This window comes from Globicephala melas, chromosome 8, assembly GCF_963455315.2.
Source record: "Globicephala melas chromosome 8, mGloMel1.2, whole genome shotgun sequence".
In the NCBI taxonomy this organism is placed as follows: domain Eukaryota; kingdom Metazoa; phylum Chordata; class Mammalia; order Artiodactyla; family Delphinidae; genus Globicephala; species Globicephala melas.
The window spans coordinates 707,079-732,578 of record NC_083321.1 but is presented as its reverse complement, the minus strand read 5'-3'; the positions used below and the strand labels follow the sequence as shown (position 1 = coordinate 732,578).

Below are 25,500 nucleotides of genomic sequence, written 5' to 3'. Positions count from 1 at the left end.
GGGCCGCCCACCTGCCTGACCTGGTCCTTGTCTCCTGTGCCCTGGGGGCACCCCAGACAGGGGACAGCCCACCATGGGCCGTGGGAGAAGCAGATGGCCGTGGCTCCAGGGGCGTACCCCTAGGGAGTCCTAGGAGGACACAGCTCTGGGTGGTGAGCCAGGTGAGGAGGAAGAGAGAGCAGCTGGAGGTGGGGGGGGGGGCTGCAGGCTGCCCGCCCTCCTCCCTCCCTGTCCCCCATCCTGACCCTCCAACGCCTCTGTGACCTGGGTGGGCCGTGTGCAGGGGGAGGGGGCAGGCTGTCCGGACAGGGACGCACCTGTTCTGCCAAGTCCCCATTTACAGAAGGTGTCCCCTGGGCCACCCAGGTGGTTGGGAACATCTGCCGCCTCTGCCCTGGCACAGCGGTGCCTGAGAGCCTGGGGGGGCAGAGGCGGTGGAGGCAGGTGGAGGCCTCTCTGCCTCTGGTCAGAGGAGAGATCGGCCCCAGAGGCGTCAGTGGAAAGGGGAGCTCAGACCAGAGACCCAGACCAGGAGAGGGGCCGCGGACTGGGGAGCAGGGAACCACCTGGCGTCCGGGCTTTGCATCCATCGGCGGTGTGGGCCCGGCCTGGGGTCTCCATGGGGACCCCTCCCCAGCTAGAAACCAGGTCTGGAGCAGGCGGGGAGCACCTGTGGAGCAGCCCCAGGGCCTGGGGTCTCCGCAGGATCGGAAGGCTGAAGTGGGAGAGGGGCTGGGCTGGGAGCGCGGAGGGAGGGGCAGGGCCCAGGCGGTTGCTCTCTGAGCAGAGGGCCGGGTTGCCACCCACCGTACAGGTGTCCGGCAGACAGCAGAGCCCTCAGAGCCCGCATCTAAATAGGGGGGTGGGGCAGGAACCGTTGGCCTGACGGAAGCGAAACAATGAATCGGTACCTCCCCCCCCGCCCCCCCCCGCCTGGGTCTTCGTGGGCCTGGGGTCGTGCGCAGAGGCTGGCGTGTGGATGGCTCCTCTGCTCACGCGCTCCCTGGTTCATTCGTCCGTGAGCGCTCGACGTGCGGGGTGGGCGGGAGGCGCCCGCGGGTTCCTCTCGGAGGACAGGGCCGCGGCCTCCCGCCATCTGCCGATGATTTTGTCGAACTATTTTTTTTAATATTTATTTATTTATTTGGCTGCACCGGGTCTTAGTTGCAACATTCGGACTCAGCTGCGGTGCGTGGGATCTAGTTCCCTGACCAGGGATGGGACCCGGGCCCCCTGCCCTGGGAATGCAGAGTCTTAGCCACCACTGGACCACCAGGGAAGTCCCTGTCAAACTATTTTTAAGCCAAAAACCTCTTTCCAAGCAAAACTTCATGGAAACTCCGTGTCCAAGAGAAAAAAGCCAGGGCTGTTCTGCTTAAATCAGCGGGCCTGGGGGCACAACCCACCTTTGCCCACCCCTGGTCACCCGGGAACCCCCGTTTCACAGCTGTGAGGCCAGGGCTAGTGGGGCAGCAGTGGGGACCTGGGAGGCCAAGGAGGATGCTGGCCAGAGCCTGACACCACCCCCCGACCCAGCGCCGGCCCCAGCGCCCTCCCCCCGGGCCTGTCCTACAGGTCTCGCAGCCGGGGCTGGAGCTGCCGGGCCTGGGGCTCGGGTCCAGGTCCAGGCAACAGGCCACACACTGAGTGAATGGAGCTCACAGCCTTCATGGCCCAGGAGGGACAGAGGAACAGCTGAGAGCCTGGGGTGGGCTCAGTGACCGCTTACCAGCAGGCCTGGCTCTGAGGCACTCAGGACCCCACGTGGCCACAAAGCAGGGGTGGGCAACCCCTCTGTCCCCTTAACAAATCTGCTTTAGGAGGGGACTTGGTGACTCCAAGTCCATCCCAGGCCAACTGACCACCGAGGAGTCCACGGGCTGGGCCAGGTGCAGTATGAGCTCCTGAAGTCACCAGGAGCCCGGGATCCAGGGTGGTACTGCTGTGCTGGGGTGTCCTGACCTGGTGTCAGGTGGGGGTCAGGTGGGGGAGGGGGTCAGGTGGCTGAGGGGAGGGCAGTGGCCTCAGCCCAGCTCGGCAGGAGGCAGGGGGTGGAGGGGAGGTAGGGGGCCTGGGTCCGCCCTGTGCAAGAACGGCTGGGCCCTGGGCAGCTTCATCCAGCACCCATGAGCCAGGTGTAAATGTGGCCGACAGGTATCAGGTGTAAATGTGACAGCAGACTGTACCTGGGCCCCGGGGGCAGAGTGCCCTCCCCTTAGGTCTCCAAGGCTGCTCACAGGTTGGATTACTACACCTGGGGGTCCTCAGCCCAGGAACCCAGGGCCCCCACTCCCCCACCACCTGGTCAGAGAGAAGCAACTGCTCCCCTCCCAACCCCGTGGGTCTCCACGGCTGCCAGCCTCGCTCTACGGTAAAAGGACCAGAGGGTCCCTTCCCTAGAATTCCCATTCTGGTATCTCAGCCAGCGCACAGAGCAGGTCCCCAGACACACGTGGGCGTGTGGACACGTGGACACACGCACGCACACAGGGCCGCTTCCTGGCCTGGTCCCCAGAGCCAGCCGGAGGCCCTGCGGCCAGCTGCGTTACGGCAGCCCGGAAGGACCCATAAGGTCACTTTTTGTCAGTTTTTGCAGCAGGCGTCGGCATGCTGCCCCCGTCTGTGGACCAGGACCTTCTCTATTTTCCCCAGGGGTTGGTGCATTTCACACACACATGCAAACGTGTGCACATTCACACACAGGTCACATATGCGAACACACACTCACACGCACGCAAACAGGTGCACAGGCAGCATAACGGCTGCGAAAGGGACTGCGTCCTTCTTCACAAAATCGGGCTCGGGGGCTTCCTGCAGCGGGGGGCCACCTGCATCTCGGTGGCCCCGCCAGGGCTTCGTGCATGCCAAGGGCAGGAGAGGGCAGGACAGCGCCTTCCGGGGTTTGCCGAAGCCAGGCCAGGCCCCTGGGCACTGTGTCCCCCCGATCCTGTGTGCAGAGCCTGGTGGCCGGAGCCCACCCGCTCCCCAGGAATCAGCCAGACCTCGGCCGTGCACGGCGGCCCACCCGACGCCCAGCCTCTACTGAAACACAGCAGCGCAGTGTCTGCCTGAGTTTATTTCGGAAAAGCAGAGAATCGAACAAAGGCTTTTGGAGAATAAACATCTGCAGAGAGAAGGTCAGATTAGGAGGCGAGGAAGCTCAGAGGGTCAATAGAGGGGGTGTATGGACGGTGGAGGCGGGGCCTGGGTGGCCGAGCGCTCCCCGCTCACCCCCGCCCCGGGCCCAGGTCCCTGAGGCCAGAGCGCCGGGCCCTGCGCCAGGGGGGCAGTTCGCACATGGTGTACTGGCACAGACAGCTGTCGATGTGGGTGTAGGTGTGCTTGAGCCCGCGCCCGTCCGGGCACTGCAGCGTCACCTCCCGCTGGCTGGTGCGCTGCTCCTTGCAACAGGAGCACCTGTGGTCCAGGGACTGGGCCTCGGCCGAGTACCTGCAGAGCAGCCGGGGTGAGGCGCCACTGCCTGCTGGCGCGGACGCAGCCCCCGCCCCCCCGCGGCCCCCACCAGGGCCACTCGCGGCCTGGGCCTCACATGGCGAAGGTCCCGCAGGATCCCCCCCGCCGCCCCCACCAGGGCCACTCACGGCCTGGGCCTCACATGGCGAAGGTCCCGCAGGATCCCCCCCGCCGCCCCCACCAGGGCCACTCGCGGCCTGGGCCTCACATGGCGAAGGTCCCGCAGGACCCGGAGCAGTCGTTCATGGTGACCAGTTTGGTGCAGCCGTTGTGCGAAATTTCCCTGACGACAGGGACAGTGGAGCAGGGGACCCTGGTCTCATTGCGAGGGAGGCCTGGGGAGAGGGGGCAGAGGCTCGGGGGGTCTCCACCATCCAGGGCCCTCTCACTCCCCCTCACTGCTTCCTCTCCCCTCCCCAAGCACCCCACCTCGGCCGCCCTCAAGTAAGCTGAGCTCTGTCCTGCTTCTCAGGAAGGGATTCAGGCTTCCTGGGCAGCCCAGGTGATGCCTTCGAACTCAGCGTCCAGCTGAGAGTGGCACAGAGGGGACGGGATTCCCGGGGCACCACCCCCTCGTGCTGTCCTCCCTCCAAGGGGCCCAGGTGGAGCCCGCTGCCAGGCCGCCGCGCCCCGCGCCCCAGGAGCCACCCGCCGGAACTCACATTTCCTGCAGCAGCCATTGGGCATGAGTGTGATGGAGCCCTGGCGGGAAGGAGAAGCAGCTGGGACTCGCAGGCCTCCCCGAGCAGTGACAGCCCCCCGCTTGCCACGGGGGTGCACGCGGCCGTTCCTGCATAAGGGCCCACGGCAGACCCTCCAGGCTGGAGGCTGCTGTCCTGGTGCTGGCGGGCCAGCCGCTCAGGAACATCGGGGACCCCCACTCCCAGCAGTGATGGGCCCGCTCACCGGGAGACAGGTGCTGGGGTCAAAGTCGGGGCAGGTGATGCTGGAGACGGATGAGATGAACTGGCCATGTATCTTCATGCAGCTGAAGAAGGTACAGTTGTTCAGGGGGTCTCTCTTCATGTCCCCGGGCTGTGGGGCAGAGGAGGGTCTGTGGGAGGCCTGGCAGGAGTCCCACCCAGAAAGGCAACTGGAGACACCTGGCAGCTCCCCGAACACCCTGCCGAGTGCAGCCCACAGGCCCGGGGCCACCAGGCCAGTGGCACCCAGGAGGGGCCCAGGGACTACCAGCCTGTAGTCCACAGACGGGTCCACAACCTAACCCGCACATCCCGCAGAGGTGACCTGACCTGGAAAGGGTATCTTTCAGAGGGAACTGAGTTAAAGATCTCCAGGTGAGACCATCCTGGATTACCCGGGGCGTGGGGGAGGGACAGGGGGCCAAAATCCCATGGCAGGTGTCCTGATAAGAGACAGGACGTGGACAGCCTTGCAGCCCCGGGGGAGACTCAGCCTTGCCCCGGGCGGGGAAGGACAGGCATGTGCACCTTCAGGACCACGCTCTGGCTGCCGGGCTGGTTGATGACGATGCACTGGGTCTGCTGACACTTCTTGCAACACTCGCCGGGGACGTCCACCAGCTCAAAGCCCTGCAGGACACCCGGGCAGGCTGGCATCGAAAGAGGAAGGGCTGCGCGGGGACGGCGGTGGGCGGACCGCCCTTGTCTGGGCACGGGGTGCTTACGCGGTTGCAGGAGGTGTTGCAAGGCACGTGGGTGCAGGAGATGACGTTGAGCTGCGTGGCGTTGTCCCTGCGGTCGGTGCACGTGCAGTTCTGGCACTTGGAGAAGACTGGAGAACCGGGCTTCGGGCACGGGGAGGGAAGGTGAGGCGGGGCCTCCAAGGCACCTCCCCTCCTCCAGGGCACCGCCCCCCATCACCAGCAGGTGAGCTGGGCGCCCGGGGCCGAGAGCCCCCAGAGCAGGGCCCCTCACCGGACCAGCCAAGAGCCTGCCAAACCCCATGCCCTCTGTGCACCCGGCTCCACTCCCTGCAGCCCGTCAGGGCTCACCTGGTACTCAGCGTTCCGGAGAACACACACGCCCTTGGGCACTTGGGGGGAAGAAGAGGAACGAAGGTCAGACTGTCCTGCCTGAGCCCACGTGGACGCAGAGCCAGCGGACTGGGCTGGGTGCATCCGCTGGGCAGAACTTGAGCCCCCAGGCAGGGGCCACTTCAGCCCCACCCCCCCACCTCCCCATCCCCCCATCACACCACTGCCCAGCCCCAGCCCGGCTGCCCGGCCTAGACCTCCTTCATCCCCCACCCCGGCCCACCTACCACACGAGTAGAAGGGGCAGCACCTCCCAGGGACCATTTTGCTCTTCACCTCGAAGCCCAGCGGGCACGGCGGGGGGTTCTCCCTGCACAGGCTGGCGTTGCATTCTGAAAACGGGGGAGACACCCCAGTGAGCACGGCTGCTAGCTGGCCGAGCCCCGACGCCACCCTGCACAGGGCGGGGGCCTGCAGCAGAGGGACCCGGGGTCTGGACCCCCATGGCCCCACCGAAGCCCACCGTCCTGCAGACACGCCCTGAGGCCCCCACCTCCAGAAACCACAGCAGGGCCAGGCCCGCTCCCTGCCCCGCGGACGCCTTACTGCAAGAGGTGATGTTGCAGCAGACGTTGGCGGGGTCGACCTCTGTGACAGTGTAGGCGCCGTTCTCCTTGCACTCCATGCGGGGCCTGGGGTGGCATGTCTTGGGCCTGCAGATGATGCCGCTGCCCCCCTCCAGGCAGATGCAGTCCTTGCAGTCGAACTCAAAGTGCTCCCCAAACTGCAGGGAGGAGGGGCAAACAGGGGGAGAGCAGGCGCCGGTCAGCCCGAGGCAGCGCTGCACCCGGCGGCCTGCGGGAAAGCCCGCGCCCTCCCCGCTCCGAGCGCACAAGGCAGCTCCTGGGCCAGGACACTCACATCACAACCGAGACCTGCTCACCAGCGTGTGCACACACAGGCCTGGTGCGGGGCAGACGCACCACGTGCCTCTGTGGGGCTCACACAGCGTGGAGCTAAAGAGCCAACCACGCGCAGGAGACACGCTCAACACTGCAGACGCCGCCGCAGGTGTAGACAGAGCATGAAATGGCTAGTGGGTGGATCCCCCTGCTAGCTCAGCCTTCCAGGACTTAAATCACTCATTACTCATTATAGCCTCCAAGGGTCCCAGGTTCTCATTCCAACCCATCCCACCTCCCAAAATGCAGGACTCGTGGGAGTGTCCAGTCCCAGCACCAAGGGTGTCGGCCTACCTCTCTGGGCACGTTGTCGGGCCCCACGCAGCCTAGGAAGGAAGGAGACAGGCCCTGTGAGCACAGCCCCGTGAGCACAGCCCCAGCACGTGGGAGCTGGCCTCAGCCCCAGGGAGGAGTAGCGGCCTCTGGCAGGCAGCCTACCGCACAGGTCCACGCAGACGTCGAAGCCGGGCGCGTAGCTGGTGGTGCCCTTGGGACAGAAGCAGCCTTCCGCCAGGCGTGGGCTGTTTGCCTGGGTGGGGCTGGGGGGGAGAGCATCATGAGACGGCGAGGGGACAGACTGGACGACCAGCCCTGACACACCGGCCGGGAGCACGGTCAGAGGGACAGCCCACCGCCCCGACGCATCCACGGCTACTGACCTGGACCTGCAGGTGGGCTCCTCCACGGGACCACAGGCCCGGTACTCGCGGTGCGCCGGGCACGTCACCGCTGCGGGGAGGGGGCAGGAACCAGAGTCAGAGGGGGAAAGCCTGTGTCCCCCACCCTAACCCCCAAGTGACATCGTGCCCAGCCCCTCCCAAACAGGACCCGACACACCCGCACGGGCTGAGCCTGGCCTCAGCCCCCCGTGCTGTCCCGAGCCAGGAGGAGGGGGCCCAGCCCGCCGGGTGCTGAGCAAGGCGGCTCTTCTGGTGGCCTGTCCCCCCACCCCAGTCTGGCTCCCGGCACAGCGCCCAGCAGAGCCCGGGACGGGGCGGGCAGGCACTCACGGCAGGCCCCACCGGTGCGGCTCCGCCAGTCGACGCAGATGCCCTTCTGGGCACAGAGGGCGGCGTAGGTCTGCAGGCTGGCACACTCCAGGCCTGAGCCGGGCGCGGCGAAGCTGTCGGATGTGCAGCCTTCGTAGTAGTGCCTGGGGGATGCCACAGCGTGGCACCGGGCGAACAAGCTGCGGGTGGAGGGCTGCAGGTCACGGTCTGGCCGGTGCCCCAGCCTCTCTCACAATACCCCCTGCCCAGCACCTCCACCCGGGCTGTCCCCCGGGGCCCGGCTCAGCCTGCACCACCAGACAGGTGCCCGTGGGCTGAGGGTGGGAGCAGAGCGGCGGGGCTGGCCTTGGGGTAGGGGGGCCAGCACTGTGGCCCGAGGATGAGGCGCTGTGCTCGGGCCGGAGATGGAAGCTTCGTGTCTAAACGGCCACGGGGTGCCAAGACCCCCCTCCAGCAACACCAGCAGGGAACCTCCCAGCCCCGCCTCGCCCACCTCTGGGGACAAGCTGCTCGCTCCCAGGGATGCCAGCTTTGGGAGCGCCCCCTCTCTGTCTAAGTCCAAATACCCCTCCCCAGCATCAGTCCTGGATGCGAACTCTGTCCCGAGTCAACTAGTCTCTACCCAGGATTCAAGCCCAACCGCCCCTGCACCAGCCCAGGAGGCAGGAGAGATGGGGGGGTCACAAAGGGCACAGGGATGCCTTACGGGCCACTCAGCCCCATGGAAATCAGGAGCCCGAGTCCTGGGCCCCACTGTGACCTCCTTCTGCCTCCCCAGCCCCAGGCTCAGCCCTTGTGGCCTCTTCTCCGCAGACCAGCAGGGGTGCAGCTGGGCCCGGGCCGGGATCACCTGTCCTTGATGAGCTCGCAGAGCGGAGACGGAGAGCGTGTCCCGGTGGTTGTGCTGCTGCCCACCGACGGCCAGGCGGCCGGGCGCTCGGTGGTGAAGCCCCTGTGGGGACACTGCGGCTCCGAGGGGTCGTTCACCACCCAGTGGCCAGCCGCGACCTCGCAGCTGGCAACGGCCTCCCCACCGGGCAGCATGCAGTCATCCGAGGTGCTGTTGGTGCACGTGCCTGTGTCGGCAGGAAGGCCACGTGTCCCTGAGCCAAGCCCAGCCGTCCAGCAGGCTGGGCAAAGCCCCCAGGACCCAGCCCCTCCCAGCCCAGGTCCCTGGTGGCCGGCTGGCCGGGGCCAAGGGCACAGACTAGACTAGACTCCTATTGGCTTCCCACAGGAGCCCAGCCCAAATAAGGCAGTGGGGGCCTGCACGGTGCTGAGAACCACAGCCGTGGGGGCAGGCGCCTGCAGCCAGCCGCAGCCCGGCCACCCTCCCTGGGGCAGCGCACGGGGGGCGAGAGGCTCACCACACTGGCCCTTCGTGTTGTTGCCGAACCGGTGGTAGGGCAGCCGGATGGAGAAGGAAAGGCTGTCGTAGGAGATGAGGGCACCCAGCTCAGGGATGTCCACCACATAGTTGATGCCTGACTGGTACACCTGCAGCCCGTACTTTCTATAGGGCAGCGCCACGGCCTGCCTGTTGACCTGCACCTGTGGCCGAGACATCTGGGGTCAGGGAAGGCCAGCAGGGCGGGACGAGCTGTGCCTCCGGAGGCACCTGGGGTCACCCTCCCCCGTCTGTCCTCAGGCTGAGCGCCCAGTGCAGGGATCTCTGCCCGTCCCTCTCCCCCTTCCCTCTTCTGATCCTTGTCCTGACTCGTCTCAGGGGCAAGGTGGCAGGGCCGCTGTCCTCAGAGTCCCCCGGAGACCTGGGGGCCCCCGTGCAGGGGGTAGGACTCCCCGGGCCACGGGAACCAACAACTCCGTGCAGTGTGTTCAGGGCCCCTCCCCACTCACCCCTGTCCTCAGGGAGGGGGCTTCTGCCACAGAGACCTGTGCCCAGGGTGGGTGGCAGGGGCATGAGAGGGGGAGGTCAAGAGGTCCCTGAATGCCTCCAGAGGGCCAGACACAGAAATGTGTCCGCTGAGCGCCGCCCTGCCCTCTCCAAGCCTGGCTCTGGGGGAGGAAGCCCAGCCTCCCACCGGCTAAGGGAGCCCACATCAGTGCGCCCCGCCGTGGACACCCTTCCCCAGCCAACGTACCTGCACCCTCATGGGCATCGTGTGCACGGTCTTGATCAGCACCTCCTGGGTCTCATGGCGCACGATGAGCGTGCGGGGGCAGAACACTTGGCTGTCAGTGTCACAGTGCTGGTTGTCGATGTAGACCCCGAAGTTGTCCATGGTGGGAGTGATCTCCTCCACCAGCACGTACGTGCAGTTGCCCTTGTAGCTGTAGTAGAGCCCATCGAAGGTGACGTAGTGCGGGTCCCCCCAGCCCGTGCAGTAGCCTGCAGAGGGAGCTGGGGTGAGCCAGTGCCGAGCCATGGGCTGGGGGCTGGGACAGGGACAGGGTCAAGGACAGGGACCAAGGGTCAAGGGTCAGGTGGGAAGGGCAAGCAGAAACTGAGGGAAGCCCCGGAGTCTGGTTCCTGGGGCACGTGGGACATCTGGGCCCCAAGAGTGCCTTCCGCACTCAGCCCGCAGTGGCCAGGCCTCGGTTCCAACTCCAGCTCTGCCCCACCCCCACCCCAGGCCCCTCGGCGGTGGCCATGCTCCACCAGGCAAGCCCCTCTCTTCCCCCCGGACCCCTGGCCTGAGATGGGGAATAAGCAGGAGGCGTGAGAAACTGCTCCAAACGTGGGCCTGGCTCTCCGCGGGTGCTCAGCCATCAAAGCCATCACGACAGCCTGGGGTCTGCAGCCCCCACACACACAGTGGGGAGCAGGTGGGGTGGGTCTCTGCGGCGTCGGGCTTACAGTCACACTCCCAGTGCCAGCAGCACTTGTCGGGGTCCTCGACGCGCACAGGCATGAGGCCGTTGGAGCAGGTGGGCATGGGTGGGGGGTCGCACTTCACCTCCACGAGCTCCACGGTGTTGTTGTACTTGCAGATGGCCATGGTGCAGTTACACAGCCACCAGGTCTCGTTCTCCTGCAGGTGGGGAGGGCACAGGGTCAGCGGCACCAGCCTGGCACCCAGGTTCACACAGGAGGGGTGGGCCGTGCAGGCGAGGCCCCAGGTGAGCACCTAAGAGCCCTGCCCAGGAGGCTGAAGGCGAAGGGCAACCCCGTCCAGGAGGGCAGCCAGCCACCTCACTACAGCAAGGGGCATGTGGGAGAGAAGGTAGGAGGGCCACAGCAGACCCTGAGCCCAGCAAGCTGCCTAAAGCCTTCGCCCAACTGGGGATGTGGGGCATAGGGGCAGGGGCATGACCAGCAGAAAGGTAGAGCCTGGGGCTTTGGATGCCCAGATAGTGGGGGGGTGTGCCCGAGGGGACAAAAGCCACCCACAGACACAGACCTGTCTGGGAGGATCGAAGTCCAGGCACGCAGGGGGCTTGGTGGTGGGCGGCACACTGGATGTCATGGATGGCTGGGTGGTGGGTGTGGATGGGCAGGACGAGTTGAAGATCTCAAGGGTGCAGTTCAGCGAGCAGTTCACGTAATAGCAGGTGTCCCCATGTGTGCTGTTGTACACCAGCTCACCTGCAAGGGGAAAGACCCAGTCCTTACCCCAACCACACAGGGCTGGCCACCAGAGTACCCAGGCGGGTCCCCACAGAGGCCACGAGAGAGAAGTCCACACCACCCTCACTCAGCCCTGATTTGCGGTGGCAGCACACGGGGCTGGCCATGGAGACATCCGCCCATGCTGGCATCCAGCTTCCCAAGCAAGCACCCAGTTTAGACCTTCAACTGACCCCTGGGCGCTGGGAGCGCAAAGTCCCGCCAGCCTGCATTGCCTGAGTCAGAATGAAAAGCTTGGATACCTGGGGCATAGTACGTGTTATTTAAATAGCAGCATTCCCTCTGAGTGCCGGTGGTGACTGGGACGATGCTCGTGGTGATGTGGGGTGAGGTTAATGGGATCACCGTAGGGGTGGTCACACTGGAGGTCAAGGTGCTGGTGGTCTGTGGCGTGGGTGGCACGGTCGACGAGTGTCCTATTGGTGTGGAAGCTCCCGTGGAAGTCGTTGACACAGTCGCGGGAGTGGGTGTGCGTGTGGAAGGGGGGCCTGTGGTGGATGAAGGGGGCCCAGTCGTGGTTCCATGGGTGGGAGTGGTCTTCGAGGAGGTGGGACCCGAGGTTGGCGAGCCTGTAAGAATGGAGGGTGCAGTCAGGGCTGAGGGCGTCCACCCATAGTAGATGCACAGGCGGCCTGGTGGCAAGTGCATGTGGGCAGCTCACTCGAAGGACGTGGTACCTGGCGTGGGAGGCCTCACATCCATTTCCCCAGCCCTCAGTCTCAGGGCTGAGCAGACTGTCAGGGCCCACAGTCTATGGTGTATGTAACAGGGGGGCCACGGGGGTGAGGCACCAGCTCCAGGCAGCACGAGAGCCACAGGACATTGGTCCATCAAGAAAGGCTGACCAGCGGCCCTCCAAAGCCCCAGGGAGAAGTGCAGCTGGAAGAGGGGGGACAGAGGGAGGGTCTCCCATGGCACCTGACTGGCAGCCTCTACTCCCCATGAGGCCACACATGCCTCGGTGGTCTCCCCTCAGGATGGCTTTGCCCACGTAGCCCATCTTACAGCCATAGGCTGAGGGATGTGGGCCACAGGCAGCCATGCCCAAGGAGAGACGTACTGTGGGGTCAGCAGCTTCCTGAACACTCAGCATCGGGACTTGGGGGGCAGGAGAGGCAGGCGAGCCCTCCTGGAGCCTTCTTGGGGACCGCTCTCACTGGGTAGGGTGGGGGGCACCTGTCTCAAGTCCCAAGAGTTGTAAAGCTCCCCTGGCGGGAGAAGGAACGGTAAGCGCATCACCAATAACCACACAAGTTCCATGGTCTCTGTGTACCTGGAGGGGTGGTGCCAGGTGTAGGTGGAGAGGGCATGGTTCCTCCTGTTGTAGTGATGGCTGATTCTGTCGACGCTGGGGTCTGTGGTGTGCTATATGTCTCCACAATTGTTGGGGCAGTGGTCACAAGCGTGGTAGATTCCATGGAAGAGGGATAGGTGGACTGGGAGGTTGGAGGGGAAGACGTAGGAAGAGATTTTGATGTGCTGCTGGTAGTGCTAATGTTGGGAGGTGGGGTTGGAGTCTCTGTGGATGTGGCAGTGGTCGGGGAGGGGATTTCTGTGGTGGTGGATGCTGGAGTTGGGGCCTCTGTTATGGTGGGTGTAGATGTTGGGGTCTCAGTGGAGGTGGTGCTAATGGTGAGGGTCGGAGTGGGAGTCACCATGGAGCTGGTGGTCAGTGGTGGTGTTGGGGTCACTGTCGTGGTGGTTATTGGTGTTGGGGTCCCAGTGGTTGTGATAGTGGTGGGGATTGTCTCTGTAGTGGTGGTGGTCGGAGTTGGAGTCCCAGTTGAAGTGGTGGTGGGTGCTGTGGTTGGGATCTCTGTAGTGGTTGGAGTTGGAGTCCCTGTTGAGGTGGTGCTGGGAGTCTGAGTTGGAGTCCCAGATGAAGTGGTGGTGGGTGTTATGGGTGGGATCTCTGTAGTGGTCGGTGTTGAAGTCTCTGTTAAGGTTGTGGTGGGGGTCGCAGTTGGAGTCCCAGTGGAAGTGGTGATGGATGTTGTGGCTGGGGTCTCTGTAGTGGTCGGAGTTGGAATCTCTGTTGTGGTTGTGATGGGGGTCGCAGTTGGAGTCCCAGTTGAAGTGGTGGTGGGTGTTGTGGTTGCGGTCTCTGTAGTGGGTGGAGTTGGAATCTCTGTTGATGTTGTGCTGGGTGTCGGAGTTGGAGTCCCAGTTGAAGTGGTGGTGGGTGTTGTGGTTGGGGTCTCCGTACTGGTTGGGGTTGGAATCTCTGTTGTGGTTGTGATGGGGGTCGGAGTTGGAGTCCCAGTTGAAGTGGTGGTGGGTGTGGTGGTTGCGGTCTCCGTAGTGGTCGGAGTTGGAATCTCTGTTGTGGTTGTGCTGTGCGTCGTGGTTGGAGTCCCAGTTGAAGTAGTGGTGGGTGCTGTGGTCAGGGTCCCTGTAGTGGTCGGGGTTGGAATCTCTGTTGTGGTTGTGGTGGGAGTCGGAGTTGGAGTCCCAGTTGAAGTGGTGGTCGGTGTTGTGGTTGGGGTCTCTGTAGTGGTCAGAGTTGGAGTCTCTCTTGTAGTTGTGGTGGGGGTCGGAGTTGGAGTCCCTGTTGTGGTGGTGGTGGGTGTTGTGGTTGCGGTCTCCGTAGTGGTTGGAGTTGGAGTCACTGTTGAGGTGGTGCTGGGGGTCAGAGTTGGAGTCCCAGTTGAAGTGGTGGTGGGTGTCCCAGTTGGGGTCTCTGTAGTGGTCAGAGTTGGAATCTCTGTTGTGGTTGTGGTGGGAGTTGGAGTTGGAGTCCCAGTTGAAGTGGTGGTAGGTGCTGTGGTTGGGGTCTCACTAGTGGTTGGAGTTGGAGTCCCTATTGTGGTTGTGGTGGGAGTTGGAGTTGCAGTCCCAGTTGAAGTGGTGGTGGGTGTTGTGGTTAGGGTCTCTGTAGTGCTTGGAGTCTCTGTGGTGGTTGTGCTGAGGGTCGGAGTTGGAGTCCCAGTTGAAGTGGTGGTGGGTGTTGTGTGTGGGATCTCTGTAGTGGTCGGAGTTGGAGTCTCTGTTAAGGTTGTGGTGGGGGTCGCAGTTGGAGTCCCAGTTGAAGTGGTGATGGATGTTGTGGCTGGGGTCTCTGTAGTGGTCGGAGTTGGAATCTCTGTTGTGGTTGTGATGGGGGTCGCAGTTGGAGTCCCAGTTGAAGTGGTGGTGGGTGTTGTGGTTGCGGTCTCCGTAGTGGTCGGAGTTGGAATCTCTGTTGTGGTTGTGCTGTGCGTCGTGGTTGGAGTCCCAGTTGAAGTAGTGGTGGGTGCTGTGGTCAGGGTCCCTGTAGTGGTCGGGGTTGGAATCTCTGTTGTGGTTGTGGTGGGAGTCGGAGTTGGAGTCCCAGTTGAAGTGGTGGTGGGTGTCCCAGTTGGGGTCTCTGTAGTGGTCAGAGTTGGAATCTCTGTAGTGGTTGTGGTGGGAGTTGGAGTTCGAGTCCCAGTTGAAGTGGTGGTAGGTGCTGTGGTTGGGGTCTCACTAGTGTTTGGAGTTGGAGTCCCTATTGTGGTTGTGGTGGGAGTTGGAGTTGCAGTCCCAGTTGAAGTGGTGGTGGGTGTTGTGGTTAGGGTCTCTGTAGTGCTTGGAGTCTCTGTTGTGGTTGTGCTGAGGGTCGGAGTTGGAGTCCCAGTTGAAGTGGTGGTGGGTGTTGTGTGTGGGATCTCTGTAGTGGTCGGAGTTGGAGTCTCTGTTAAGGTTGTGGTGGGGGTCGCAGTTGGAGTCCCAGTTGAAGTGGTGATGGATGTTGTGGCTGGGGTCTCTGTAGTGGTCGGAGTTGGAATCTCTGTTGTGGTTGTGATGGGGGTCGCAGTTGGAGTCCCAGTTGAAGTGGTGGTGGGTGTGGTGGTTGCGGTCTCTGTAGTGGGTGGAGTTGGAATCTCTGTTGATGTTGTGCTGGGTGTTGGAGTTGGAGTCCCAGTTGAAGTGGTGGTGGGTGTTGTGGTTGGGGTCTCCGTACTGGTTGGGGTTGGAATCTCTGTTGTGGTTGTGATGGGGGTCGGAGTTGGAGTCCCAGTTGAAGTGGTGGTGGGTGTTGTGGTTGCGGTCTCCATAGTGGTCGGAGTTGGAATCTCTGTTGTGGTTGTGCTGTGCGTCGTGGTTGGAGTCCCAGTTGAAGTAGTGGTGGGTGCTGTGGTCAGGGTCCCTGTAGTGGTCGGGGTTGGAATCTCTGTTGTGGTTGTGGTGGGAGTTGGAGTCCCAGTTGAAGTGGTGGTCGGTGTTGTGGTTGAGGTCTCTGTAGTGGTCAGAGTTGGAGTCTCTCTTGTAGTTGTGGTGGGGGTCGGAGTTGCAGTCCCAGTTGAAGTGGTGGTGGGTGTTGTGGTTAGGGTCTCTGTAGTGCTTGGAGTCTCTGTGGTGGTTGTGCTGAGGGTCAGAGTTGGAGTCCCAGTTGAAGTGGTGGTGGGTGTTATGGGTAAGATCTCTGTAGTGGTCGGTGTTGAAGTCTCTGTTAAGGTTGTGGTGGGGGTCGCAGTTGGAGTCCCAGTTGAAGTGGTGATGGATGTTGTGGCTGGGGTCTCTGTAGTGGTCGGAGTTGGAATCTCTGTTGTGGTTGTGATGGGGGTCGCAGTTGGAGTCCCAGTTGAAGTGGTGGTGGGTGTTGTGGTTGGGGTCTCTGTAGTGGTCGGAGTTGGAATCTCTGTTGTGGTTGTGATGGGGGTCGCAGTTGGAGTCCCAGTTGAAGTGGTGGTCGGTGTTGTGGTTGGGGTCTCTGTAGTGGTCAGAGTTGGAGTCTCTCTTGTAGTTGTGGTGGGGGTCGGAGTTGGAGTCCCTGTTGTTGTGGTGGTGGGTGTTGTGGTTGCGGTCTCCGTAGTGGTTGGAGTTGGAGTCACTGTTGAGGTGGTGCTGGGGGTCAGAGTTGGAGTCCCAGTTGAAGTGGTGGTGGGTGTCCCAGTTGGGGTCTCTGTAGTGGTCAGAGTTGGAATCTCTGTTGTGGTTGTGGTGGGAGTTGGAGTTGGAGTCCCAGTTGAAGTGGTGGTAGGTGCTGTGGTTGGGGTCTCACTAGTGGTTGGAGTTGGAGTCCCTATTGTGGTTGTGGTGGGAGTTGGAGTTGCAGTCCCAGTTGAAGTGGTGGTGGGTGTTGTGGTTAGGGTCTCTGTAGTGCTTGGAGTCTCTGTGGTGGTTGTGCTGAGGGTCAGAGTTGGAGTCCCAGTTGAAGTGGTGGTGGGTGTTGTGGGTGGGATCTCTGTAGTGGTCGGAGTTGGAGTCTCTGTTAAGGTTGTGGTGGGGGTCGCAGTTGGAGTCCCAGTTGAAGTGGTGGTGGGTGTTGTGGTTGGGGTCTCTGTAGTGATCGGAGTTGGAATCTCTGTTGTGGTTGTGATGGGGGTTGGAGTTGGAGTCCCAGTTGAAGTGGTGGTGGGTGTTGTGGTTGCGGTCTCTGTAGTGGGTGGAGTTGGAATCTCTGTTGATGTTGTGCTGGGTGTCGGAGTTGGAGTCCCAGTTGAAGTGGTGGTGGGTGTTGTGGTTGGGGTCTCCGTACTGGTTGGGGTTGGAATCTCTGTTGTGGTTGTGGTGGGGGTCGGAGTTGGAGTCCCAGTTGAAGTGGTGGTGGGTGTTGTGGTTGCGGTCTCCGTAGTGGTCGGAGTTGGAATCTCTGTTGTGGTTGTGCTGTGCGTCGTGGTTGGAGTCCCAGTTGAAGTAGTGGTGGGTGCTGTGGTCAGGGTCCCTGTAGTGGTCGGGGTTGGAATCTCTGTTGTGGTTGTGGTGGGAGTCGGAGTTGGAGTCCCAGTTGAAGTGGTGGTGGGTGTCCCAGTTGGGGTCTCTGTAGTGGTCAGAGTTGGAATCTCTGTAGTGGTTGTGGTGGGAGTTGGAGTTGGAGTCCCAGTTGAAGTGGTGGTAGGTGCTGTGGTTGGGGTCTCACTAGTGGTTGGAGTTGGAGTCCCTATTGTGGTTGTGGTGGGAGTTGGAGTTGCAGTCCCAGTTGAAGTGGTGGTGGGTGTTGTGGTTAGGGTCTCTGTAGTGCTTGGAGTCTCTGTGGTGGTTGTGCTGAGGGTCGGAGTTGGAGTCCCAGTTGAAGTGGTGGTGGGTGTTGTGTGTGGGATCTCTGTAGTGGTCGGAGTTGGAGTCTCTGTTAAGGTTGTGGTGGGGGTCGCAGTTGGAGTCCCAGTTGAAGTGGTGATGGATGTTGTGGCTGGGGTCTCTGTAGTGGTCGGAGTTGGAATCTCTGTTGTGGTTGTGATGGGGGTCGCAGTTGGAGTCCCAGTTGAAGTGGTGGTGGGTGTTGTGGTTGGGATCTCTGTAGTGGTTGGAGTTGGAGTCCCTGTTGAGGTGGTGCTGGGAGTCTGAGTTGGAGTCCCAGTTGAAGTGGTGGTGGGTGTTATGGGTGGGATCTCTGTAGTGGTCGGTGTTGAAGTCTCTGTTAATGTTGTGGTGGGGGTCGCAGTTGGAGTCCCAGTTGAAGTGGTGATGGATGTTGTGGCTGGGGTCTCTGTAGTGGTCGGAGTTGGAATCTCTGTTGTGGTTGTGATGGGGGTCGCAGTTGGAGTCCCAGTTGAAGTGGTGGTGGGTGTTGTGGTTGCGGTCTCTGTAGTGGGTGGAGTTGGAATCTCTGTTGATGTTGTGCTGGGTGTTGGAGTTGGAGTCCCAGTTGAAGTGGTGGTGGGTGTTGTGGTTGGGGTCTCCGTACTGGTTGGGGTTGGAATCTCTGTTGTGGTTGTGGTGGGGGTCGGAGTTGGAGTCCCAGTTGAAGTGGTGGTGGGTGTTGTGGTTGCGGTCTCCGTAGTGGTCGGAGTTGGAATCTCTGTTGTGGTTGTGCTGTGCGTCGTGGTTGGAGTCCCAGTTGAAGTAGTGGTGGGTGCTGTGGTCAGGGTCCCTGTAGTGGTCGGGGTTGGAATCTCTGTTGTGGTTGTGGTGGGAGTCGGAGTTGGAGTCCCAGTTGAAGTGGTGGTGGGTGTCCCAGTTGGGGTCTCTGTAGTGGTCAGATTTGGAATCTCTGTAGTGGTTGTGGTGGGAGTTGGAGTTCGAGTCCCAGTTGAAGTGGTGGTAGGTGCTGTGGTTGGGGTCTCACTAGTGTTTGGAGTTGGAGTCCCTATTGTGGTTGTGGTGGGAGTTGGAGTTGCAGTCCCAGTTGAAGTGGTGGTGGGTGTTGTGGTTAGGGTCTCTGTAGTGCTTGGAGTCTCTGTTGTGGTTGTGCTGAGGGTCGGAGTTGGAGTCCCAGTTGAAGTGGTGGTGGGTGTTGTGTGTGGGATCTCTGTAGTGGTCGGAGTTGGAGTCTCTGTTAAGGTTGTGGTGGGGGTCGCAGTTGGAGTCCCAGTTGAAGTGGTGATGGATGTTGTGGCTGGGGTCTCTGTAGTGGTCGGAGTTGGAATCTCTGTTGTGGTTGTGATGGGGGTCGCAGTTGGAATCCCAGTTGAAGTGGTGGTGGGTGTGGTGGTTGCGGTCTCTGTAGTGGGTGGAGTTGGAATCTCTGTTGATGTTGTGCTGGGTGTTGGAGTTGGAGTCCCAGTTGAAGTGGTGGTGGGTGTTGTGGTTGGGGTCTCCGTACTGGTTGGGGTTGGAATCTCTGTTGTGGTTGTGATGGGGGTCGGAGTTGGAGTCCCAGTTGAAGTGGTGGTGGGTGTTGTGGTTGCGGTCTCCGTAGTGGTCGGAGTTGGAATCTCTGTTGTGGTTGTGCTGTGCGTCGTGGTTGGAGTCCCAGTTGAAATAGTGGTGGGTGCTGTGGTCAGGGTCCCTGTAGTGGTCGGGGTTGGAATCTCTGTTGTGGTTGTGGTGGGAGTTGGAGTCCCAGTTGAAGTGGTGGTGGGTGTTGTGGTTAGGGTCTCTGTAGTGCTTGGAGTCTCTGTGGTGGTTGTGCTGAGGGTCAGAGTTGGAGTCCCAGTTGAAGTGGTGGTGGGTGTTATGGGTAAGATCTCTGTAGTGGTCGGTGTTGAAGTCTCTGTTAAGGTTGTGGTGGGGGTCGCAGTTGGAGTCCCAGTTGAAGTGGTGATGGATGTTGTGGCTGGGGTCTCTGTAGTGGTCGGAGTTGGAATCTCTGTTGTGGTTGTGATGGGGGTCGCAGTTGGAGTCCCAGTTGAAGTGGTGGTGGGTGTTGTGGTTGGGGTCTCTGTAGTGGTCGGAGTTGGAATCTCTGTTGTGGTTGTGATGGGGGTCGCAGTTGGAGTCCCAGTTGAAGTGGTGGTCGGTGTTGTGGTTGGGGTCTCTGTAGTGGTCAGAGTTGGAGTCTCTCTTGTAGTTGTGGTGGGGGTCGGAGTTGGAGTCCCTGTTGTTGTGGTGGTGGGTGTTGTGGTTGCGGTCTCCGTAGTGGTTGGAGTTGGAGTCACTGTTGAGGTGGTGCTGGGGGTCAGAGTTGGAGTCCCAGTTGAAGTGGTGGTGGGTGTCCCAGTTGGGGTCTCTGTAGTGGTCAGAGTTGGAATCTCTGTTGTGGTTGTGGTGGGAGTTGGAGTTGGAGTTGGAGTCCCAGTTGAAGTGGTGGTAGGTGCTGTGGTTGGGGTCTCACTAGTGGTTGGAGTTGGAGTCCCTATTGTGGTTGTGGTGGGAGTTGGAGTTGCAGTCCCAGTTGAAGTGGTGGTGGGTGTTGTGGTTAGGGTCTCTGTAGTGCTTGGAGTCTCTGTGGTGGTTGTGCTGAGGGTCAGAGTTGGAGTCCCAGTTGAAGTGGTGGTGGGTGTTGTGGGTGGGATCTCTGTAGTGGTCGGAGTTGGAGTCTCTGTTAAGGTTGTGGTGGGGGTCGCAGTTGGAGTCCCAGTTGAAGTGGTGGTGGGTGTTGTGGTTGGGGTCTCTGTAGTGATCGGAGTTGGAATCTCTGTTTTGGTTGTGATGGGGGTTGGAGTTGGAGTCCCAGTTGAAGTGGTGGTGGGTGTTGTGGTTGCGGTCTCTGTAGTGGGTGGAGTTGGAATCTCTGTTGATGTTGTGCTGGGTGTCGGAGTTGGAGTCCCAGTTGAAGTGGTGGTGGGTGTTGTGGTTGGGGTCTCCGTACTGGTTGGGGTTGGAATCTCTGTTGTGGTTGTGGTGGGGGTCGGAGTTGGAGTCCCAGTTGAAGTGGTGGTGGGTGTTGTGTGTGGGATCTCTGTAGTGGTCGGAGTTGGAGTCTCTGTTAAGGTTGTGGTGGGGGTCGCAGTTGGAGTCCCAGTTGAAGTGGTGATGGATGTTGTGGCTGGGGTCTCTGTAGTGGTCGGAGTTGGAATCTCTGTTGTGGTTGTGATGGGGGTCGCAGTTGGAGTCCCAGTTGAAGTGGTGGTGGGTGTTGTGGTTGGGGTCTCTGTAGTGGTTGGAGTTGGAGTCCCTGTTGAGGTGGTGCTGGGAGTCTGAGTTGGAGTCCCAGTTGAAGTGGTGGTGGGTGTTATGGGTGGGATCTCTGTAGTGGTCGGTGTTGAAGTCTCTGTTAAGGTTGTGGTGGGGGTCGCAGTTGGAGTCCCAGTTGAAGTGGTGATGGATGTTGTGGCTGGGGTCTCTGTAGTGGTCGGAGTTGGAATCTCTGTTGTGGTTGTGATGGGGGTCGCAGTTGGAGTCCCAGTTGAAGTGGTGGTGGGTGTTGTGGTTGGGGTCTCCGCACTGGTTGGGGTTGGAATCTCTGTTGTGGTTGTCGTGGGGGTCGGAGTTGGAGTCCCAGTTGAAGTGGTGGTAGGTGCTGTGGTTGGGGTCTCACTGGTGGTTGGAGTTGGAGTCCCTATTGTGGTTGTGGTGGGAGTTGGAGTTGCAGTCCCAGTTGACGTGGTGGTGGGTGTTGTGGTTGGGGTCTCTGGAGTGGTCGCAGTTGGAGTCTCTGTTGAGGTTGTGGTGGGGGTCGGAGTTGGAGTCCCAGTGGAAGTGGTGGTGGGTGTTGTAGTTGGGGTCTCCGTAGTGGTCGGAGTTGGAGTCTCTGTTGCGGTTGTGGTGGGGGTCGGAGTTGGAGTCGCAGTTGAGGTGGTAGTGAGTGTTGCGGTTGTGTACTCTGTAGTGGTCGGAATTGGAGTCTCTGTTGAGGTGGTGCTGGGGGTCGGAGTTGGAGTCCCAGGTGAAGTTGTGGTGGGCGTCGTGATCGTGTTCGTGCGACACTCATCCGTCACCAGGCAACAATAGACGCGTATCTCGTAGTCATAGCAGACTTCAAAAGGTCCTTTTCCAAACTGGTCTTCGTTCTTGCAGATGAACCCGAAGGAGACATTGCACTGAGCCTCCTGGCCCAGCTCCTCCCATCTGAGGTGCGGCTGTATGGCCACCCTGCACTCGATATCCTTGGGGGCCCTGCAGACATGGTTGAATGTCTCTCGGTCTCCACCATCACTGCCGATTCTGGGATGGTCATCGTTGATCCAGTCGGACCAGGAGCAGCATAGCCCTAGGCGAGCAAGACGCAGCACTGGTCAGCCAGGCTGGGGCGTGCCTTTCGGGAGATCTGTGGGACTCGGAGAACCGAGACCCCTGGGACCAGCTGTCCCCATCATCACCAAAGGGCGCAGTGTTGGCTCTGAGGCTCTAAGCTGAGCCCTAACTTCCACCCTCCACTTCTCCCCTCCTTCTGCAGCTAAAAACCCAAGACCCCAATGCCATGCCAGTGACAGACCCAGGCCTCAGAGCGCCAGCCTAGCACCCCTTCCTCAGCTACCTTCAAATCCTTATGTCAAACCAATAAATAAGGAAAGGGCCACCCAGTCCAGCGAAGAAGCGCGCCGGCAGGGACTTGGTCTGGACTCTTGACCAATGTTTTCACCCTGAGCTGGTCAGGTCCCCTGCACGTGTCCCTGGGCTCAGCAAATCGGGAATCAAGTCACCAAAATACAGCATCTTCGGTCCGCGAGCCGCTGGTCCAGCCCACCCAGCCCAGCCCCGTGTCTGGGTCTCGAGGGAGGCGCCCAGCAGTTTTCTGCAGGTCCTCGCCCTGTATCATTGGGAACGCCGTCAACGTGACTTACTCTGAGTTGTTGAAGAGGGAGATGGCACTGCAGTAAAATGGGGGGGAAAGAGAATGTCATTCTATAGCTCTGAGGTTTTTCAAACCTTTTAATTTTACCAGTTTCTTTTCCCAGTGGCTGGCGGCTGGCGGCTCGTTCAGCAGTAGCTGCAATTTCAGCCCGAGCAAATGCACAGGGACTAGAGGGTGTCTCTCTGCCTCCTCTAACCCTTAGGGGTAGTTTCCTGCGGGTCTGGGGAGACGGCCCCGAGTCGCCATCGCTGCAATCTGGGCTCAGGGGTGTGGTCAAGATGCTGGGAGGCGGGGGACACTCCCTGAGTTGAGAGGCATGTTGGCATCACACCCATCTACCTAGAAAGGCCGCCCTGCTGGGATCAGGGGAAGACCTTACCTGTACTGGCGGTCAGAGTGGTGCTCGTGGTGGTGGAGGGGGTGATGAGGGAGACAGAGGTGGTGGTGGCGGGTGTTGAGGGGGACGAGGGTGGTGGGGTGGGCTCGCATATGCCGAAGTGCTCCTCCACCGTCCCGTTGGGGCCACAGGTCACCCAGTAGCAGAAGGGGCTGTCCTTCTTAGAGGTGACATTCTTCCCTGGGGGGAGGCCGACGTCAACACGTCAGGAACAAGACAGAGACACACAAGGCCTCCTCAGTCTGTCCCAATAAGGGGAAGACTGGTTTCCCCCACCTCCAACCACTGGCAAACCAGTGCCCGTCAGGACCCCATTCCCAGAATCCTAAGCGGTGCCCATCAGGACACAGAAGCTACACCACAGATGGGGCATCTGCTCCCCATCAGGAGAAATACAAACATTCAGGTGAGCCCGAGGGGCTGCTGCGAATCAGAGGCACATCTGAGCTGGGAGCCCCAGGGAAGACACACGGAAGAAAAGGGGGAGGGGGAGGGCCAGGAGGACCATCCAGGGGCGGGCAGCTTACCTACTTCTGGCCGGCAGACAACTTGCGAGGAGTTGTGACACACACTGAAAAGCAAGAGCAAGGCTGCAGGCCCGAGGAAACACTGGCCTCTCCCAGCCGCCTCTGCCGCCGGCCCAAAGCCTCAGGGCGCTACCCCAAAGGCTGAGTCCAGGAGCCCCCGCCTGGGTTCCCACTGTGGGCAGAGAGGGGACGAGGCAAGGGGAGCAGAAGGAAGGAGGGCCCACTTCTCCCCTCCCCGTGTTTCCTGTGTGCGAGCGGCCATGTGTCCACATGTGTGTACATGAACAGCACTGTGTGCCAGTGTGTGTGCGTGGATGTGGGTGCGTGTGTGCGTGTGCACTGATCTCCCCCGGGGCCCCTGCGACGTGAGCTTAGATACCAAGAGTGGCAGATCTGCTCCGTGGGCACAGGCTCTCCGGGTGCGTAGTGAGTGCCGTTGACATAGCAGCCGCATTGGTCCCGTGTGACACACTTCTTCAGGTCCTCGTCGTAGATGGGACTGTCCTTAGGGCACCGGGGGTAGCAGCCTGGTGGGCACAGGGCACTGGGCTTGGACCGGCACAGAGGACCTCACATCCACAGACCCTACCCATCTTCCCCACCCTGGCAGGTCCTCTTCTCCAGATGTCCTCTGGGAAGGCAGGGGCCTGGACACCGCCACCTTCCTGGGGCCCTGACACGGCCCTGTGGCCACAGGGACAGCCAGGCCCCGCCCAGCCTCGGGGGCACGCCCACTGCTCCCTCCCCAGATCTCCGTGTCCTCGGCTCACAGGCGCTGCAGGGGACTCCCCGGCCCCACCTCGCCCTCTTCTGCTCTGTCCCCACAGCAGCTTCGCCCCCGGCCTCACACGGTCTCCCGGCCTTACGTGGCGTGTTAAGCTGCCCCTTTTCTGCCTCTCTCCTCTAGGGCGGGGTCTTGACTCAGGCTCCCAGCCCCCTGTCAGCGCGGCGAGCCTGGCCCACCCTGGCACGCAGGGTCCCGGGCCCCACAGGGCGCCTCACCCTCCAGGTGGGACACGGAGATGTTGGAGTGAACGCCGCTGATCGTCCTGCACGTCTCAAAGCTGTGGGTCCCACAGGGTTCGTAGTGCCACTGACACTCGTTCGGGGGGTTGTAGTAGTCACAGAATATGGCTGGGGGAGGGGGGAGGGGGGTCAGGCTCGGGGAGGGCCGAGGCCGGGCGGGGGAGGCGGGGGGGGTCACAAACACCCCATCCCCCGGTGCAGCAGCCTCCGGCCCGCCACACTGGCACCCCAGGCCCAGGACAGGCGGGCACTCACGGCACAGCTCGGGCGTCCTCCAGAACACGCAGGCCCCCTCCTTGGTGCACTCCTGGGCGTAGGCGGCCACAGCAGAGCAGAAACACTCACAGTCCCCGCCCGTGTCGCAGGAGCACGAGTCGTGGACACAGGCTTCGTAGAAGGGCTTGGGGTCCACCTAGGGGAGGAGCCTCCATGTGCCCGGTGTCTACACCGCCCTCATGCGGACAGGCCTTCCCCTGTGGCCCAGGAAGCTCAGGACCCCAAGGCCGACTCTGCGCCCGGGACAGGGTGTGGTCACCCAGCCCTAGCCCCCCAGTGGGGCTGGCAGGGGAGGTCCAGCAACGGTTGCCCAACCCTGCCCACCTCCCCCCACCACTGCCGGGAGCTAAGGGCCATCTGGGCCTCAGGGGCTTGTGTCCTTTCTCCCTCCCTGGAAGGTCCAGAGGCCGGGGGTCCAACCAGGGGTCTCAGAGGGAAGGCTGGACCTCTGGTCACGTGTCCAAAGGACACAGAAGATGGAGCTGAAGCTGGAGAACAGATGGCACAGGCTGACGCAGCCCCGCCCTCGGCCCCGCCCTCGTCCACTCCCCGCCCACCTTGCTGTGGCAGACCCCGAAGACCGGGCCCTTGATGATGCTGCACTGCTTCTCGGCCCAGGAGCGGCGGTGCGGCCTCAGGACGCACGGCTCGGGGGTGGCGCTCACGTCCGGACAGGTGGGGGCCTCCTTCCAGCTGTTCCCGAAGTCCAGCTCACTCTCCACCACCATGTGGTCCCGCGTGGTGAAGTCGTTGCTGGATCGCTGGTCAAAGTTCCCACACAGGCCACACACAGTGCCCTGCAGAGACAAGCCGGCCGGGGGCTTTGCCGGGGGCTCGCAGGCGGGAGGGGCTGACCGCTCACGAGCCTGGGGGGCCCGGGGGGAGCACAGGCACGGACTGGCTGACGGGCAGGCGGCTGCGCACCTTGTAGGAGGGGGCGAGCTTGATGAAGACGCTGGTCCTCTTGTCCCAGATGACGAGGATGCCGACGCTAGCCTCCACCACCAGGTACTGGCCCACTTCCCGCGTGGTGTAGGCCACATGGTGGCCCACGTCACGCTGTATCACCATGCAGTGTTTGTCCTCCAGCTTTAGCTCCGTCCTCTGTGCCCAGGGGAGAGGCCCCGTCACTGGCCGGGTCTGAGGGTCCCCAAGGGACCATGCGTGCCCAGGGGAAGGCAGCACTCACCCCCAGGAAGATCTTGATGGCCTTGGAGCAGGTGACGCCCGTGGTGCCACAGGGGACATTCTCGGTGATGACACTGAAGGAGCCCAGTGAGGAGTTCTGGCCACAGTAGTCCTGGGGGCCCACGGGCACGTGAGCCAGGCCGGCCCGGCCATGAGGGTCCTGGGCACCTCCCCCCAGCTGGACCTGGTCGAGCCTCAGCCCCTCATCTGTCGAGAGGGGCCTTAACCCCCCAAACACACACGCCCCTCTGCACCCCACACCCCCGGAACCCACGGGAGGGTCATGGAATGGGAGG

The 25,500-nt window shown here is 61.7% G+C and overlaps 1 protein-coding gene across 1 annotated transcript in view; it reads right to left on the bottom strand.

The window, feature by feature from the left end:
* Positions 1-2,724: 2,724 nt before the first annotated feature.
* The window catches only part of MUC2 (mucin 2, oligomeric mucus/gel-forming), a 32,735-nt gene continuing 9,959 nt past the window's right edge, over positions 2,725-25,500 (bottom strand). Inside the window, exons 21-58 of the mRNA XM_070046186.1 lie at positions 25,206-25,316; positions 24,941-25,120; positions 24,574-24,813; positions 23,996-24,152; positions 23,717-23,848; positions 23,094-23,241; positions 22,715-22,758; positions 22,170-22,367; positions 20,388-21,205; positions 19,490-20,184; positions 18,062-19,369; positions 16,916-17,941; positions 15,956-16,795; positions 14,540-15,784; positions 13,772-14,419; positions 12,648-13,600; positions 11,946-12,006; positions 11,338-11,561; positions 11,235-11,291; positions 10,766-10,950; positions 10,222-10,396; positions 9,506-9,753; positions 8,771-8,954; positions 8,254-8,479; positions 7,404-7,582; positions 7,053-7,122; positions 6,832-6,932; positions 6,688-6,719; positions 6,038-6,215; positions 5,719-5,823; positions 5,450-5,490; positions 5,123-5,242; positions 4,926-5,027; positions 4,381-4,509; positions 4,137-4,176; positions 3,683-3,809; positions 3,232-3,450; positions 2,725-2,947 (exon numbers count right to left, since the gene is read on the bottom strand). Coding sequence (XP_069902287.1) covers positions 2,725-2,947; positions 3,232-3,450; positions 3,683-3,809; positions 4,137-4,176; positions 4,381-4,509; positions 4,926-5,027; positions 5,123-5,242; positions 5,450-5,490; positions 5,719-5,823; positions 6,038-6,215; positions 6,688-6,719; positions 6,832-6,932; positions 7,053-7,122; positions 7,404-7,582; positions 8,254-8,479; positions 8,771-8,954; positions 9,506-9,753; positions 10,222-10,396; positions 10,766-10,950; positions 11,235-11,291; positions 11,338-11,561; positions 11,946-12,006; positions 12,648-13,600; positions 13,772-14,419; positions 14,540-15,784; positions 15,956-16,795; positions 16,916-17,941; positions 18,062-19,369; positions 19,490-20,184; positions 20,388-21,205; positions 22,170-22,367; positions 22,715-22,758; positions 23,094-23,241; positions 23,717-23,848; positions 23,996-24,152; positions 24,574-24,813; positions 24,941-25,120; positions 25,206-25,316 — 11,769 coding nt within the window. The remainder of the gene's footprint in view (positions 2,948-3,231; positions 3,451-3,682; positions 3,810-4,136; positions 4,177-4,380; positions 4,510-4,925; positions 5,028-5,122; positions 5,243-5,449; positions 5,491-5,718; positions 5,824-6,037; positions 6,216-6,687; positions 6,720-6,831; positions 6,933-7,052; positions 7,123-7,403; positions 7,583-8,253; positions 8,480-8,770; positions 8,955-9,505; positions 9,754-10,221; positions 10,397-10,765; positions 10,951-11,234; positions 11,292-11,337; positions 11,562-11,945; positions 12,007-12,647; positions 13,601-13,771; positions 14,420-14,539; positions 15,785-15,955; positions 16,796-16,915; positions 17,942-18,061; positions 19,370-19,489; positions 20,185-20,387; positions 21,206-22,169; positions 22,368-22,714; positions 22,759-23,093; positions 23,242-23,716; positions 23,849-23,995; positions 24,153-24,573; positions 24,814-24,940; positions 25,121-25,205; positions 25,317-25,500) is intronic.